General features: G+C 34.6%; 2 protein-coding genes across 2 annotated transcripts; one reads left to right on the plus strand and one right to left on the minus strand.

The window, feature by feature from the left end:
- The first annotated feature begins 12,476 nt into the window (after nucleotides 1-12,476).
- Nucleotides 12,477-12,743, plus strand: LOC120171809. Its single transcript, XM_039179452.1, has one exon. It carries the CDS (start codon nucleotides 12,480-12,482, stop codon nucleotides 12,741-12,743), a length of 264 nt encoding a protein of 87 aa, XP_039035383.1. The 5' UTR covers nucleotides 12,477-12,479.
- Nucleotides 12,744-13,530: 787 nt separating this feature from the next.
- On the minus strand, nucleotides 13,531-14,556 carry LOC120171810. Its single transcript, XM_039179453.1, has one exon. The coding sequence runs from the start codon at nucleotides 14,554-14,556 to the stop codon at nucleotides 13,531-13,533; it is 1,026 nt and encodes a 341-aa protein (XP_039035384.1).
- Between the last annotated feature and the right edge of the window lie 3,981 nt (nucleotides 14,557-18,537).

Genomic DNA, 18,537 nt, shown 5'->3' on the forward strand with positions numbered 1-18,537 from the left:
TATTGCACAGTAGTGCTGAGGTCGAGCTTTCCTCACCTAATAATGCAAATACTGCTAAGGTCGAGTTTTGATCACCTAATAATGCACAATAGTACTAAGGTCGGGCTTTGCCCACCTGACTTGTACTATGTGTCTTTATTAAACACTCTAGTACTACTTAAATTTGTAGCTGCTAGACTCTATTACATGCCATTAATACCACTGAACCTCAATAGCATAGTTGGGCATCTAGTCATGAATTAAATTATCTATGGCAACTTAAAACCACGAAGCAAACATTAGGGCAGTTCAAACCCAAAATAACATCCATGTCTAAATCTCATGTTGATTAAAACAAGGTAGACTTATCAGAAGTCTTCCTGATGATGTATAAAACATATATGTACATGATGTATAAAACATCTATGTACGATGTCATGCACTCAGCTTGACACTTTATATATCTAAAAGATGTGCCTCACTATAATCCACAATAAACCTTTTTTTTTACTTGACTTGCCTTGATCACAAATCAATCACGATATGTACAAAATCACAAATTCATAATGATACATATGTTAGTATTGTACTAACATAAACACATCCCCAGAACAAAATCCCTATATACTTGAAACTTATTTTCTACCAAAATACTTAACATTTAATAATTCATTTTAATATTGGCACCATCTTTTCTAATTTAGTCAAAATGGTCCTTCACCATTTTATCACTTAAAATTTTTATTACCATAATTCCAACATTGAAATTATTACCAACTAAGTGCTTTTACAAAGGTACTATTATATTTAAGCACCCTAATTATGCGAATATTGCACTTAAATCACCAAACTTTTCAAAGTTCCAAAATAGTCATATTTTACATCTAAACACTCATTTAAATTCCAAAACAGTAATTTCCAACACAGTACATCAATTATTAGGCAATTACAAAACCATTTACAACTTTTCCAAATTTTTTAAATTGGTCCCCTAACTTTTCAAAAATTACAGAATAGTCCCCAAATTTTTCTAAGGCTTGTAGAATACTTCCTACGTCATTTCCATCCCTTATATCAATTTTTCCATAATTTTTTTCTCACTCAAACAACCCATGGCCAAATGCTTTAACTTATAAAACTAATTTTTCATGATTTTACTCGATTTTGATTTGATTCAATCATGAAATCAACTTCCAGTCAACATTACAACATCTCTACAATCAAAGACCTAATCAACTCTCATAAAACACCAAGTTCTACAATTTCATCTTTTGACCGAAAATCATAGGATCACTTCTAGGAAGTTTGAACATGTTTTAATCATAAATCAAGCTTGAAAATGAATCTACAACCTCAAAAAACATTAAGATTCATCATCAATTTCATGAACCCTAGTATGAACATAAACCCTAAGATTTGGGATTTTTGAAATTAAGCAAGTTGAACAGGCATAATTGGTAACAAAAGATAGCATTTTTCGACTAGATCACTTTTCTATCTCACAACCTAACATGAAATCTAAAGAAAATGGCTTAAAAATGGAAAACAAAAGTTTTTACTTACCTTAAGCTAGCTCACGACAATGGAGAAGATGATGAACAATTTTGGCAGGAAATTTTAGATTAATATCATGTTTATCTACCTTTAATTTAATTTTAATGAATCTTAAATTCATTTAATTGGGAAAATACCAATTTACCCTTAATGAAACTCAATAATCACCATTAAACCAAGACACCTAAACCTTATCATCTTCCAAACCAAGACACCTCAACCTTATCATCTTCCAAACCAAGACACCTCAACCTTATCATCTTCCAAACCAAGACACCTCAACCTTATCATCTTCCATAAGTCAAAGATGGACAAATAAAATCTTAGTTTACCGATTTGCCCTTGCCTTTTTCCAAAAAATCACAATCTTACCACTTTAATCCAACAGTCCAAATTAAATACGGAATGAAATCCTAAAATCTAAAGATTTATATTATTTTCCAACATTTTAAAAATATGGAAAGAATATCTTTAGGTCTAATTTAGCATCCTTCATATTTTCCATAATTTTCAACTCGATTCGAATTTATCGAATTTTTTCCTCATCTTAAATGCTTCATAACTTTTAATAGAAGACTCGTATTAAAATTTTGATTCCAATAGAAATGTTATTCTTTAGATAAACAATTTATTTATGGGTAAATTTGTAACTTTTTAAATTTACCATTTTGGTCCCTAAACTTTTTCAAAGTTTAACTTTGGTCACTTAACTTTAAAAATTTGTAATTTGCTCACTTATGTCCTTAAACATTTCTCAATTTTCTATTTTGACCATCAAACTTTCAAAATTAACATTTTGGTCATTATCCAAAATTTTGGAATAAAATTCTTTTTGGGAAAATTACCACTTAGGTCCTTAAACTTTCCCCAATTTTCTACTTTAACCATCAAACTTTCAAATCTTACATTTTGGTCATTATCTAAAATTTTGGGGTATTACAACTCTCCCCCTATTAAATAAAATTCATCCTCGAATTTTAAGACGTACCTGATATGAAGAGGTGTGGTTGTTGCTTTCGCATGTCCTCTGCTCTTTCCCAAGTAACGTCCTCGACTTTATAATTTTGCCAAAGCACTTTTACTAGAGGAATCATCTTGCCACATATTTATTTGATTTATTAAGCCAATATCCATATTGGTTCTTCTTTATAAGTCAAATCTGGTCGGATCTCAGTTTCCTCTGATGCAATGACATGTGAAGGATTCGATCGATACTTTCTAAGCATCGACACATGAAAAACATTGTGAACTTTGTCTAACTCTGAAGGTAATGCTAATTGGTAAGCCACCGATCTAACTCTCTTTAAGATCTCATAAGGTCCAATGAATCTTGGACTAAGTTTTCTTTTGCGCCCAAAATACAATACTTTTTCCAAGGCGATATTTTAAGAAAAACTTTGTCGCGTTCTTGAAATAAGATCTCTTTTTGCTTCAAGTGTGAATAAGACTTCTACCGGTCAGATGACATATTGATATTTTCTTGAATTATTTTTACTTTATCCTTAACCTCTTTCAATAAATCAAGGCCAAGAAGATTATGATCTTTTAACTCAAACCAATTCAATTGTGTTCGGCATTTTCTTTCATATAAAGCTTCGTATGGAGCTATCCTGATGCTCGACTGATAATTGGCACTCCATGCAGCTGAACTATCTCCTTTATGTACAACTTTTCATACTTATCTAATGAATAGTTCATTCGTACTGAAATGAAATATGCCGACTTAATTAACTGGTCAACTATCACCCAAATGGAATCCTTCTTATTTGATGTCAAAGGTAGCCCTAAAGCTTCGTATGGAGCTATCCTGATGCTCGACTGATAATTGGCACTCCATGCAGCTGAACTATCTCCTTTATGTACAACTTTTCATACTTATCTAATGAATAGTTCATTCGTACTGAAATGAAATATGCCGACTTAATTAACTGGTCAACTATCACCCAAATGGAATCCTTCTTATTTGATGTCAAAGGTAGCCCTGTAACAAAATCCATAGTAACCCTTTCTCGCTTCCACTCTGGAATATAAATCGGTTAAAACAATCCCGAAGGCACTTGATGCTCAACTTTTACTTATTGACATGTCGGACATTTAGCAACAAACTAGGAATGGCTCTTTTCGTACCCAGCCACCAAAATCGACTCTTTACATCCTGATACATCTTATTCCTGCCTGGATGCATAGTCAGCGGACTATAATGTGCCTTAGAAAGAATATCTTTCTTTAACTCATCATCATGTGGATTGCAGATTCTTCCTCGATAAAGTAGACACACATTAGACTTGACTTCAAAGTCTTTAGTCTCACCTTTTCCACTATTGAAATATTTTCCAAGCATCTCTCATATTTCCTTTGTAGCTCTATTATCTGATCTAGAAGCATCAACTTTATTTTTAATTCAGGAAACAGTGGGACATTTTCTTTCAACAATAGTCGCACATCCATAGCTCACAAAGCTGCAAAAGTTTTCCGACTAAGTGCATCTGCTACAAAATTTGCCTTCCCTGGATGATAATCAATGATCAAATCATAGTCTTTTAAGAGTTTTCTATCAATCTTCTTTGTCTCAAATTTAGCTCTTTTTGAGTCAACATGTACTTCAAACTCTTATGATCCGTGTAGATGTGGCATTGCTCACCATACAAATAATGACGCCAATTTTTTAGAGCAAAAAACTACCGCTGCTAACTCAAGATCATGAGTGGGAAACTTTCTCTCATGTGTCTTTAATTCTCGGGAAGCATACACTACCACCTTACCTTTTTGCATAAGTACACAACCCAAACCATTATGAGATGTATCACTATACACCACATACTCTTTGCCAGATTTTGGTTGTACCAGTACTGGTGTTTCCGTTAATGAGATGAGTATGGTTTATGATTGTGTATATCACAAGTTTAGTGGGAGTAAGCAAATATTTCAGGTTCTATATGTCGATGAAATTTTGTTTGCCAATAATGATGTAAATTTGTTACATGAAACCAAGATATTTTTGTCTAATCATTTTGAAATGAAAGATCTTTGTGATGTTTTTGTTGTCTCTAATCTAGATACAACAAGATCGATCTCAGGGTACTCTTGGATTCTCACAAAAGAATTACATCGATAAAGTACTTATTTGGCATGCAAAATAGTAAACTAGCTCTGTAACATCAGCAATACCGGGTTAGTGACCAAATTGTAAAATTTCAGAATTTGGTGACTAAAGTAGAAGAATAAAATAGTTCAATGATTATTGGATATATATGATGAAGGTTATTTAGTAATTATTAAAGGAAATAAAGGGTAAAAGGGTCAATTGGCCAAGAAATGAATTAAAAATGGGATTGGTAAGGATAAATACACGTGGAAAGGGAGAGAATTCTCCAGAGTTCTCTTCTCCTTTCTTCTTCTTCTTTACGTGGAAGCCAAGAGCAAAGGTAAGTTTGATTTAGCTTTTGATTTCTTGAAAGTTTTAAGTTGGATTTGAGTCTTTGGGGGTTATATAAGCTTAAGGAAAGCTTATATAAGTTTAAAACACCAAAGAGAGAGAATTAGAAAGGAATTTCTATTAAGGGTTTATAAATGAACTTTTTTTTATAGAAAGGTTTTTGAAGTTCTAAAGTTGGATTTGACTTGTCAAGGGTCTAATTAAGAAGTTAGAAGCAATTACATGGAATTTGGAACATGTTAGAAATTGAGTATGATTCTTGAATTTCATAAGGAAGATAGGATTTTGAGGTTAAAGATGATTTACATGGATATAAGTTGGTTTAAGTAATGGTAGTTGAGTTTAATGACATATTAGAGGCTTAAAATAGAAGAATTAAGGGAAAAGTTGATGATTTTCGTGCTAAAATGCAAATTATGGGCAAGGTGTATCGATGTAAATAGATAAGATATCAATTGGATACTGATATGTATCAATATGTGATTATGTAGATATCGAACACGAACAAGTTTCGGAATGATCATCAAGTTAAGATTCAATCGAAAGAAAGGAAAAATCACAAAAGTGGATTGGAATTTAGTGAGGCTCAAGTGAGTGCATATTAATTTGTTTATGGTGCTAAATGGAAACAAGACTTGTGACAAGTCTCTCCTATGTTGAATGCATGAATATATGATTGTATATGCATGACATAAACTGTATGTATGCATGATATGTGTTAACATGCTTTTGAAATGATATGAAAGTGAGATAACAAAGTATGGTTGATATAGGGTAATATAAGAATAGCTCATAGGTTTATATGAAAGATGGAACCATATAGGAACATTAGTACTTGATAATAAGTCATAGGTTATATGCATAGGTAATATAAGTTATAAGATGAGAATATATAGGAATATCAAATAAGTTATGAGATAAGTTGTGACATGATATATATGAGTTTATGTGATATAAAGTGTAAGTGAAATAACATGATAGGTGATAAAACCGTAAGCCTATATGATTATGTGTTATATGTTACATGATATGACATGCGAGTTACATGAACAAATGAAATGGTATAAGTCATATGAAACGATCTACGTGAATACATGCACTTGTGATACTGTGATATGAGATATGGTTACACATACATGTGGTATGTGATAGAAGAGAAATAACAAGTGATATGAAATGTTATAAATGATAATGCCCATGTTATGTGATATGAGAGCTAGGGGTATAGTTGGCATGTCAAGAGTCGAGGGTTTACCTATGTCTTTCGAGATATATGGACAGTTTACCTAGGTTCTTCGAGACCTATGGACAGTTGTCGAGGTTCTTTGTGACCTCTAGATAGTTACCGGGGTCTTTGTGACCTCTGGATAGGTCCTTCGGGACATTTATATGAGCTGTGGTGACAGCATAGTGGTGCACAACCTCAATAGACTCACATATCTACAGTTCTCATAGGTGCACATGGGCTAATAAGAGATAATATGGAATGTAATGTATATGATATATGTTAGTGATTATTATATATGCTATAAGATATATGATATGAGCTTAATTGATCATATAAACAAGAGAATAGAAATATGAAAGGTGATAATATGATAATGATATGAAAGAAGATAATTATATGTATGCGTGGATATATATATATATATAGATGAATATATGAAAGGTGCATAGTAGGAATTATTATATGTATATATGGGTGTGATGCTTGTATGTGATATGTTAGTAGAAATTGTTCAAGCATGATTACGAGTTAGAGTTTTATTATATGTTTTATGCCTCACTAAGTCAACGACTTAGCGTGTGATTGTTTCACACGTAGGTTACAGAAGTGAGAAGAGTAAAGAGGTAAGAGGAGCAAGACAGGTCAGCATTTTTCTTACAAAGTTTCAGATCAGAAAATAGATGATTTAAATGTGTATTGTTAATCTGAATATAGTTGGCATGTACTAATTGATTGAGTTGAATATGCTCTGATCGATTTTGGTTATTTTGGTCAATTTATGTAAATACGCAGTTTTTATTTTAATGAAAATTTTAAATTTTCTTTGAATTTTATCAAGAGTCAAAGTTTGAAAAGTCAATGTGATACCCCAAACTCGTATTTGGGTTTGATACGGGTTGAGGGTGTTACAAGCTCACACCCCTGTTGCTAAAGGAGATAAATTTATTCTTGCTTAATGTCCTAAAATTAACCTTCAAATTCAATAAATGCAAAAGATTCCCTATGCATTATCTGTTGGGAGTCTGATGTATGCTCAAGTATGTACTCGTCTAGATATTGCGTACATTGTCGGGATATTAGGAAGATACTCAAGCAACCTTGGTATGAACCATTGGATAGTAGCTAAGAGGGTTATGAGGTATCTTCGAATAACAAAAGATTATAAGCTCACTTATAGGAGATCAGATCATTTGGAGATCAATGGGTATTCTGATTTTGATTTCGTTAGAAACCAAGATAGTAGAAAATCCACTTAAAACTACATTTACATGCTAGCTGGAGGAGTTATATATGGAAAAGTGCCAAACAAACACTTGTAGCTTATTCCACTATGGAAACAGAGTTTGTAGCATGATATGAGGCAACAAACCATGGAATATGGATGGGAACTTTATCATTGTTTTGCATATTTTGGAGGATGTTGAAAGACCACTTAACTATTTTGCGATAATAAGTCAGCAGTTTTATATTCCAATAACAATAGGAGCTTGTCTAAGTCAAATCATATTGGCATAAAGTTCTTAGTTGTGAAAGAGAGAATGCAAAATGGAAAAATATCCATTGAATACATTGGAACAAATTCTATGATAGCAAATCTGCTCACAAAAGGTTTAGCACCTAAGGTATTTCATGAGCACACTGTTCCTATGGGTGTTATATCACTTGATGATATCATTATTTGAGTGAGAATTTTGTTTACTTATGTTTTTTTAGACATTTATGTATTTGGTTATTTTTTGATAAAAAATAAAGTATTCGGTTTATTCACTCTCTTTTATTGTTTTGAGATTGACCTCACTTATTTTTAAAGAAGACCAGTTGGAAATAAACATGTGTGGTTCACATTGCATGTAATTTCCATGTTACGCTCCATGATTAATCTATGTCATTTGTCTTTGTTGTTATACATGACCATTGATGGGTCTAGTCACGATAGATATGGCAAAGGCCGCTTTGATCCTATATGGATATAGTTGATGGACAAGACTATTATAGAATACATATTGCATGATAACAAGTTTTGAGCTCATAAAGCTATACATTTATCATGAAACATATGTTGCCCAAGTGGGAGATTGTGAGACTAGAATTTATAATTATGGGCACATATTTATAATGTAGATTATTATGATAAAATATAAATAAATTAAGTGACCAATTATGTTATAAAGACATAAGGTATAGAAGTATCATGGAAATAAAAGTGTAGATACTATTAAAGTTGTATTTCTAATTTTGATGAGGGGTGGAGTTATAAGTACAAACAATAATTGATTCAATCAGCTATAAAAAGAGGTTATGGTCCCCAAGAAATATATATCTCTATTTTCTCTTATCCCCGATAGAATGTTTATACTCAAGGGAATTCTATCTTCTTGGAAGATTACAACCATAAGGGCAATCTTCAAGATCTTCAATAATGGATTCGCTTCCGCAAATCTAGTATTTATTTTATTCTTGATAGTTTGGCATGATTATATCCTGGTTTGATTTCACATTTATTTATGGTTTGGTTCTAACAGGAAATTCTTACATGTTTATTCATATCATAGACGTCCTCAACGAGCCTATATTATGGAGTGCGTAGAATTTTATCACGATTTCTCCAAATTTAACTTTGCATAGGCGTGCATGCAAATTGCTTTTGGAATCAACAAACACATGTTTGTTAATTACTTTTGGCATTGAGGGAGAATTTCACTTTAACATGGAATTAAAAAAATCTGACTTCATTCGTCTTAGATTAAAATCATAAAATAAAATATAAAATATGTCTTAAGATTATTAGAAAATATGTTAATTAAAAATAATAATTAAATATTATTATTGAATTGAAAGAAACGAGACAAATAAAGAATTAAAATAGAGAAATTAAATTGTTTAATCTTATGTAGATAGTTTCCTTAAGAAAAATTTGTCCTCTCTTTGGTGTTTGAGTAACTTTGGACATCGGTGTAACGCCTCAAATCTCAGGTTATAAATTTTGGGTTAATACGAGATGGTTTACACAAGCTCATTTACCTTATTAAAGAGCTTATTACATATGAGTTATGAGTTGGGCTTGGTTTGGTCCCATTTGATATTAAAAAGGACAAACTTTAATATTAGGATAAAAGGGAAATGACTAAAATTACAATTAGACCAATTTTTAAAAACAAATGCTGAAAACCCATTAATTTGGGTGATCTCATGTCTGTTCCTCCCTTTTTCACCACAATACCTTTTGTCTTCTTCATTTCTTCTCCATTTCCTTCCTCTCCAAGAACTAAGTAAATGTCAAATTTTTGTAGTCCTACAAGCTTTGTTCGAGTTTACAATTGTAAGAATCTTCATATCCATCTTTAGAGCTTCAATTCAAGCCTCCTAACACAAGTTTTAAACCATGGTAGCTATAAAAAGGTTTTAGTGAGGGTTTAAGAAACCAAGTGTTTCCAACTCATTTTTAGTTGATTTAAGTGTTACAAAGTGTCCTTAACTTCAATTTAAGATCCTAGATGATTTCGTAACTCATTTACCTTGTATCTGATTAGTGAAAGAGGTGAGAAAAAGCTTCAAGACTAAAGGAAAGAAGAAATTGGCCCTTTTATACCATTTGTGAGTCATTAAAATGCATCTAGCTAGTAAGTATTGAGTTGTGAAGCATGAATGAAAATCTATGGTAGATTTAAGCATTTGGTTTTTATAACGTGTTTAAAGACCTATTATGAGTCCTTATTTCATACATAAAACTTTAAGAACTTTTGGGAACCTCACCAGTGCAGTTGGGGTAGATTAAGAATCTAGGTTTGGGTATCATTACTGTTTATCAGCTAGCTTAAAAATAAGGGAGTTTGGGAAGGGATGTATCGATACTTATCCAAGGAGTATCGATATTTTTGGTCGGGTTTCAATACTCATCGGAGTATCAATAGCTTAAAAAATACTGAGCACACTTGCAGATTCAGTATGCCATTTTGGTATCGATACTCATGGGAGTATTAATACTGAGGGTAGAGTATCAATACTCCAGTAGGAATATTGATACTGAGGTATTTTTCAAAACATCAAAGCAACAATTGTTATCGATACCCCGTATATTATCGATATCCTAGCTCAAGTGTATCAATACTACCTTTCTTTCTCAACTTGTAATCACCATGTAAGTATGTGTACCCAAGGGAAAATATCGATATTTATGGGTCAATACCAACATTAAAGGGGCTTAGTATCAATACCATCACACATTTTTGGGCAAGGAACCCAATAGATTTATAAATAATATTGAGGAACCCAATGTAACTAAAACACCATCAAATAAAAATACAAGTGAGAACCTTGTTAGTACACAATTACAGCTAGAAACAATATTAGCTAGAATGACATAAAACTAGCCTTGGTTTATGCTGGGGAAACGGTCAGGACACCCTAATTACTTTAGTAGATGATGATAGTTTTGAGGTATATAATATCCAGATATCCTTAAGCAAGTGCGCGAGGAACTTTGAGACTAACTAGGGCACGAGACAATATACGAGTAACCCTCCGACCACATCATGATGTCTACCCTAGTGTGGAGTGCAGTATATGAGTATACTCACTTCTTTATTGCTTTCGTTGGCATGAACATTTAATGAGCACTTTTAGTATGGTTTAGTTGTTAGTGTGGCACTAGGCTAGTGAGTTTAGTGTCAAATCTATTTCCATGTGCAAGTCTCTAGGATGAGCATTCGATGAGCCTATCACATAGAAGACGTTCCAGACAGTCCGAGCAGCAGAGTATGTCTTGAGTCTTATTCTTTAGAGGGCATGCATTATTTATAGACCTTCTTGTACTTGAGTCGTAACTTTATTTTCAAACACTCGACTGTATTATTTTTTATGTTTTTATTTTGGGAGCTCCTTATATGAACTAAACTATTTGTATTTGATTTTACGTTTTAATTAATGGTCTTTGTATGTCGTTTTACAAAAGCTTTAAAGAAAATTTTTGGGTTAGCCCCTCCGGTGGTCCTGTGTGACATTCTACTCGGTCAACCTCGAGTCATATCGAATTAGGGTGTTACAATTGGTCTCCTAGAATACAACAACAAACGATCACAACAGTAATCATAATTGTTGTGATCAGCCAAATACAATCTTACCTTTCCCTATCACCAAAAAGAACAAATTTGGAAGGAGTTTTGAGTTGTGTCTAAGATTTGTGCCTCAACTAACCTATATATCGAGGGGAAGAAATGATTGAAAGGTTAATACTTTTTAATGAAGAGTTAAGATCTTTTGATGAAGAAAATTATTGAAAAACTAATAGATATAATTGAATGGAAGCACCTTTAAACCAAAAAATAAATATATTCAACAAGTGACATTACTTATTATAATAAGTCTATTCACCAAAACACATTATTTACTACAAATAACATCAATTTTATTTAATTAATTTATTATTTTCCAACCTTATCAACGTTTGATTTTCCTTAGTTTATTAATGTGGTGCTAGGGATTCAGGTCTATAGTTATTTCAAAAATAAACTGTATAAACCTAAACTATTATTGTATATAATTACTTAGATATCACTCGACAATTACAAAAATTATTAGAGGAATAACTGAATGACATATATAATCATGTCGGAAGGGAAGTAAACCCTTAATTCAAAATGTCAATAATTAAATAGGTAGTTTACCCATGTTAAATATTAATTAAATATTAATTTATGAATTAAGAAAATAAGATTACTTAAGTATTGTCAATATTGTTGGTGCTGGCAAAGATGACGAAAAGGTTTTTTAGTTAGATTATCCCAATTACAAATATAGAAAACTAAAACTAAGAGAAACCTGGAAATTTATGAAAGCGGTGCACTAAAAGAAATATAGAAACAAACTTGGTGATTTAGATAACCCTTTTCCACTCAAACGGTCAGAGACATAGCTATATAGAAAGTGAAAAAGCTGTAGTTCATCCCAAAATTTTTAGTTTAAAAGTCTTTTAGGTTCTCATTAATTTAAATTTAGATAAAATTAAATTTTTACTCTTGAATTTTTAAATTAAATATATAACTATTATTATTCTTTTGAAATTAAATATTTTATCCCTCCTAATATCTCATTCCGATTCCGTCACTGCAAACAGTGACAACACAGTGAAGAATGTAATGTGTTCGGCCACGTGCAAAGTTACAATTCACGACCAATAAACACGTATCAAACGTGTGGCACCGCAGCAGCAAAGCTAAAATTTATTAAATATAAGCCCACTATAAAATATAAACGATGGAATAACCTATAATAGCATAAGTGAAAATGGAGAAGAAGCAAGAAGATGTGGACAAGGCAGAGAAGAAAGAAAGCTTGGAGGGGCTGCCACTAGAGGATAGCCCTTACGTGAAGTACAATGACTTGGAAGATTACAAGCGTCGAGGGTATGGAACCCAAGGCCACCAACAACCGGATCCTGGCCACGGAGCTGCTGCCTCCACCGACGCCCCCACTCTTTCGGGTGCCGATCACTCCTCTGAGCGACCTTTACATGCTACCGATACCATTAACCGTCAAGGGATCCCTTGAATGCACAACCAGGCTTTGGCTTAAGAAAAAAGCTTCATGTTTAAATAATTTTGTTTGTTTTGTGTTCGATCAAATAAATATTTAACTGTTGATTGGATATTTCCTTGATGAGTTATAGATTTGATGATGTTTTGGGTACTTGTATTGAATACATTTTATGTTGTCGTAAATTTTATTCGATAATTTAATTAATCAAATATTCTTATATAATTAACATACATAGGCTATTAATGAATATTAAGATTTTAAGATAGTAAGTACAACGAATGAATTATTGGATCTCATATAATTAATCAAATATCTCGATAAGATCAAACTATATAAGACGGAACTTTTTTTTTTTTTGAAAATAAAAAGGCGTTAACCCTTCCTTTTCGGAATCATGGAATCATTAAAACGACAAATGAGATTGTAAATTGAAACAATAATTACTTTTCTTTTGTTGGACTTTGTGTTTCATGTGACATGGTCTACTTTAGTGACCGTCACGAAACGTTGCTTCATGTCCTGACATGTTAAAGTTTACAACTTTAATCATGATAGTCACCTCCACCACCGCCGCCACTTGTTTGATTTTCACTTCTTTCTAATTTTGAATTTTATTCCTTTGCACCCATCATGCTACTACCGTCTTTCAATCATTAAGATACATCAAAATGAAAACACAGGTTTTCTGGCCACAAGAGCCTGCGATTTGAAGTATTTCAATAAATATATAATCCATAAAATAAACGGAAAAAAGTGATAATGATGAAAGAAATGAAAAAAGAAGCACGTGAGAAATTATTCATGCGTCTTTTTTTGAGGCTCCATGGACATAGCTTCCATGTGAAAGCTCTGTTAACCATTCAAACGTTCGGTTACATGAAAAAGCTAGCTTTTCTTTCCTTTTCTTCTTTATCTTCAATTCTTGCAGAAGCTTCTTCTCGTTTTCCATGGAGTCAATTTTGTTGCAGTGTTTGCTCACCGCTATGCCATTCAATGGAACTGTTTCAGCTGCATTAACCGAACATTTACAACCACTCAACGATCCTATTCTCTTTCCCATGAACCCTTTGTAAAAATCCTGCGGATTTTTTACTACTTCACTACTTTTGTTAACAATCTTAGTGGTGCTGTTCTTGGTGCTTGAACTGTCGTTACTGCTATAACTATTCCAACTGTTGTTTCGGCTGACGGAGTTTTTATTGCCATTGTTGTTGTTGTTGCTACGAGCTTTCAAGTCTACTAATTCGAGCTCTGGTGCTCGAACCAAGCCTAACCTGAAAAAATCCCACATCGACGATTTCGGGTTTTGCCTGCTGATATTTACTGGTCGATGAGCTTTGGACGATCTTATATGAGGTTTGGGAGTTGGATGTGTGTTGAAGTTGTTTCTGGTTTTCACTGGCTTTGACTTGTAATAACTTGAACTTCCATTTGGAATGGAATTGAAGCTGCTGCTACTGCTAGTAAACCTACTCAATGAACCATGGTCCATGGATTCGGACCTTGACAAGCTATCTTCGTGGCACCATGTGAGCCCACTTGCTGAGCTAACTGAGAGACGGAGGGGCAGAATTTGTCCTTGAAAGAACACTTCATCAGCAGCACACATTTCTGGTTCAGTTGAAAGAGAACCGCGCAGAGAACCGAAGTTGAAATCTTCATCGGTTTTAGTTGCTTTGGATTCTTCGCCATCTTCTTCATTCTTTTGGTGAATTTGGATATCTTCTTGAATCAATTTGACTGGCAGATCCCACGATGACGATGCTTCATCTTGCTCAGCTTCCAATTTCCCTTCATCATCACAGTTAGTTGTAGAGCATCCCATGACTTTAAGTAAATACAAAATTACAAACTGAAACTTCCGTAATTCTTTAGGGTGTTCGTTGGAAGTGCAGAAAAGTCGGTTTTATACCACAAAAACTAGGCAATTTTGAATTGAAGAGGGAGACAAGTGGAATATAAACAAGGAAAAGCCACTGCAAAAGGAACAAAGGAAAATGAACAAGTCAGAGCAGGCGAAGCAAACTGGGATATTTCTTGCCAAGCAACAGAAGATAGGGCCTAGGAGCTACCACACTTTGTCATTATCCATTAGCCACTAGTTAATAGTATATATGAACTCTCGCTTTCGCCAATACAATTGTGGAAGCCGAAAGAAGTTAATTTTTTTTAGAGACTTCAGTGACCAAAAATCCCATATAATATACGATTTTAATCATTTTTTTCCGGATTTGTCAAAATGACCAACAAAATCGCAATGCGATCGCTAATTCGCAACGCGATCTCCATTATCGTAAATTCGCGTTGCATTTTCGCAATGCGATAGTTGAAAATCGCGTTGCGATGGTCTACAGTATCGTTGCGATTTTCCCAATTCGCAATGCGAATAAGTAAATCGCAACGCGAATTGGGAAAATCGCAATGCGATACTGACTATCGCAATGCGATAATAAAAAATCGCAACGAGATACTTACTTTCGCAATGCGATACTGACTTTCGCAACGCGATAATACATAATCGCAATGCGATTTTCAAAGCGCCATTAGTATCCTGGCCAAGTATTTTATTTTTAAATTCCAAACATGAATATTAATATATTGGAACACTGAACTGTCCACAGTATATCCCGTAATCGCAACTCATAACCTAAAACCTAAAATCACAACTCAGTCCCATCTCCATCTCTCACTCTCTCACCCATCTCCGACGAAATCCGTCCCCATCTCCGGCGAAATCCGTCTATCTCCATCTCTCAGAGCCACCCTCACAATCAGAAATGGAAAATCAACCAAATCAACCAACGAGGGTTAGTTTTTTTAATTATTTTCTTTTTGAAATTTTTGCATTATTATTAGGTTTTTCATATTGAAATTGATGATAAGTTTACTGGTAATTTCAATAATAGATTAACCATTTCACTTAGATTGCTTATTAAATCAACCAAGAATCGCAACGCGAAATGCAAATCGCAGTTTCGTGTTGCGATTCTCTCGTTGCGATAGTCATTTTCGTGTTGCGATTTTCATTTTCAGAAACTATTCTTCTTCTGCAAATACGAAATTCACAGTGTTGCATATTTAAGTTTGAAGAATAAACTACTACTATTTATGTTTATTATTGTTTTTGGTATATCTTCACAGTGTAGTTTTTGGTATATCTAATTTAGTATGTTTATTGTTTTTGTAGAACTTTTATTCGGCTCAATTGACCTTGAGAAATAAAGTCAGCCTGGCCAAAACAATTGCGTCGAAGCTTTCACCTGCACAAAGAAAAATGTTTGAGGATACATGCTTCGGGCCATGGCTGAAAGTACAACATCCCGGTGGAGATGCGATGTTGACACACCTGTTTCTTCAAACCATGACTAGCGATCTACCAAAGACTATACAACGTCGTGATGAAGAGATATGGTTTGATTTTCCACCGGCGTATACGTGTTTTGGGCGGGAGGAGTTTTGCTTAATCACCTGTCTACGCTTCGGACACGATGATGTAGGTCGGTACACTAGACACATTACCCGCCCATCATGGCTATCCCGGGTTTTTCCTGAGCTGGAGAGGCCGAGTCTACACGTAGAAGACCTGACAAGATTTTTGAATAATAAAGATGGTTTTACTCGGATGGATGACGTCGACGTTGTCCGAGTATGCCTTCTAATTCTTTTGCATGCCGGCTTTTTAGGCAGAGAGGCCAGACAACCTATTCCAAATGATCTAATCAATTGGTAGAAGACCTAAATGCGTGAACCTGTTTCCGTGGGGCTCGTATTTATGGAAAGCTACATGGAATAAGTTATCGTCTGCCTTGGATGATCGAAAAAGTTTGCATGGCGATGGTTCCAAATACACTTTGACAGGCTTTATTTGGGCCTTTAAGGTAAGAATTTTTATATGATTTTCCAAAATTATAAGTAATTATTTAACAATTACTAATGTTTGTTATTATATTGTTTGTAGATTTGGATATTTGAGGCCTTTCCCGCCATGAAGACATATGCAATAAAAACTTCAAATGATATTCCCAGGGCTATTCCTGGAAGAGGAAACGGACCTTGCAATGGGAAGATTTACTACGGTATACGACAATAAATAATGTAAGTTAACATAAATACTACCATATGTTTATAAACAAGTTATTACTAGTACACGTTTAACTTTGTTTGAGCTTTTATATTGTTAGGAGGCCAACACTCCTCTACAGAGGCTGACACCTACGGAAGCTGAGCTTGCCACTGATTGGTGGCAAGCTAGTAAGCGTTTTTTTGATGGAACGGTTGAGGAGCAGCCTCCACTTCGGGAGCCATCACCTCGCCCAGAGCTATCACCTCACCCAGAGCCATCATCTGATCGACCCGGCTATACACCTCCACAACGACAGCCATCACCTATTATGTCACATCATCGAGCCTCTTCTCCACCATCACCGCAAGATAGGCGACCGGCAAAGATGCCACGACGTTTATCTCCCTGTTCTCCACCTCCACCTCAACGGGATGAGTTAGGGGAGTTACGTGATTAGGTCAATGCCTTGCGTGAGGAGGTCGGTACTTTACGCAAAGACGATGGTGCATGGCGTGTTGAGGTGTCTACATTACGCGGTGAGGTAGCCGCTCTACGTGAGATGGTAGCATCGTTGCAGAATGAGGTTCATACTCTACGCAACGAGGTAAGTTTAAGATTTTTCATACTCGTAATTCATTCGGTTGCTACCAATACTGCTAAACTGTTTTTATTAGTATTTGTTTTTGGTTTTGTTTTTGTCTTTTGGCTGAAGTAATGCAATCCATTCAAGTTTCAATTTGCAGAAGAATAGTTTACTTTCGCAACACGAAAATGACTATCGCAACACGGAAATGGCTATCGCAATGCGAAATGAAAATCGCAACGACAAAATCGCAATGCGAAATGAAATCGCAACGACAAAATCGCAACGCGAAATGAAAATCGCAATGCGATTTGTGTTTCGCGTTGCGATTTTGTCGTTGCGATTTCATTTCGCGTTGCGATTTTGTCGTTGCGATTTTCATTTCGCATTGCGATAGCCATTTCCGTGTTGCGATAGTCATTTTGCGTTGCGATTTTAAGTTTCGTGTTGCGAAAGTAAACTATTCTTCTTCTGAAATGTTTATATATGTTGTCCTTTTAAATGTTTATATAAGTGCTTACTTCTGGAATGTTATCTGAGCATTTTGTGAACTATGATAGAATAATGATTTGGGTGAATACAATGCTAGTTTGAAACATATTTGTCTTTGTTTAATATCATGTCTGTTTATTTACTGATTTATGTATTAATTTTTTTAGCGGCCCGATAAGGTGGATGCTTTACGTCGGGTTTTCCTTGCACGACAGAGTTCACGCATCAGACGGCGTGGACGTGCTATTACGTCTCCGTTCACCCCAATGGTGCGAAGACTCCGCAAGAAGAAGCCCGACTCACCGGTCATCCCTCAAGAGTCCCCTCCAATCGTTCAAGAGGCCCCTATTCTCCCTCAAGATTCCCCCCCACCGTTCAAGAGGCCACTGTCATCGTTGAAGAGGTCCCTCCCACCATTCCAGAGCCCGATTCACATGGGGTAATATATCGAAGTATTGAGAAACCCCCACCGGTTCCGGACATGATGGATGAGAGTTGGCTCTCGTATGAGTTACCGGCTAGTACCCTTCCGGTATCTGAAGTGGAGAGGAGACAACTACCGGAAACAATTGTGGATAATACCCTTTGGGCTAAGACCGCAGTTGATTTTTATCTACATGAGCGGAGCCAAGGGTGTTACACTGACATCAGCAAACTCAACGATGAAA

Source organism: Hibiscus syriacus, unplaced genomic scaffold (assembly GCF_006381635.1).
Source record: "Hibiscus syriacus cultivar Baekdansim isolate YM2019G1 unplaced genomic scaffold, ASM638163v2 tig00111837_pilon, whole genome shotgun sequence".
Lineage (NCBI taxonomy): Eukaryota > Viridiplantae > Streptophyta > Magnoliopsida > Malvales > Malvaceae > Hibiscus > Hibiscus syriacus.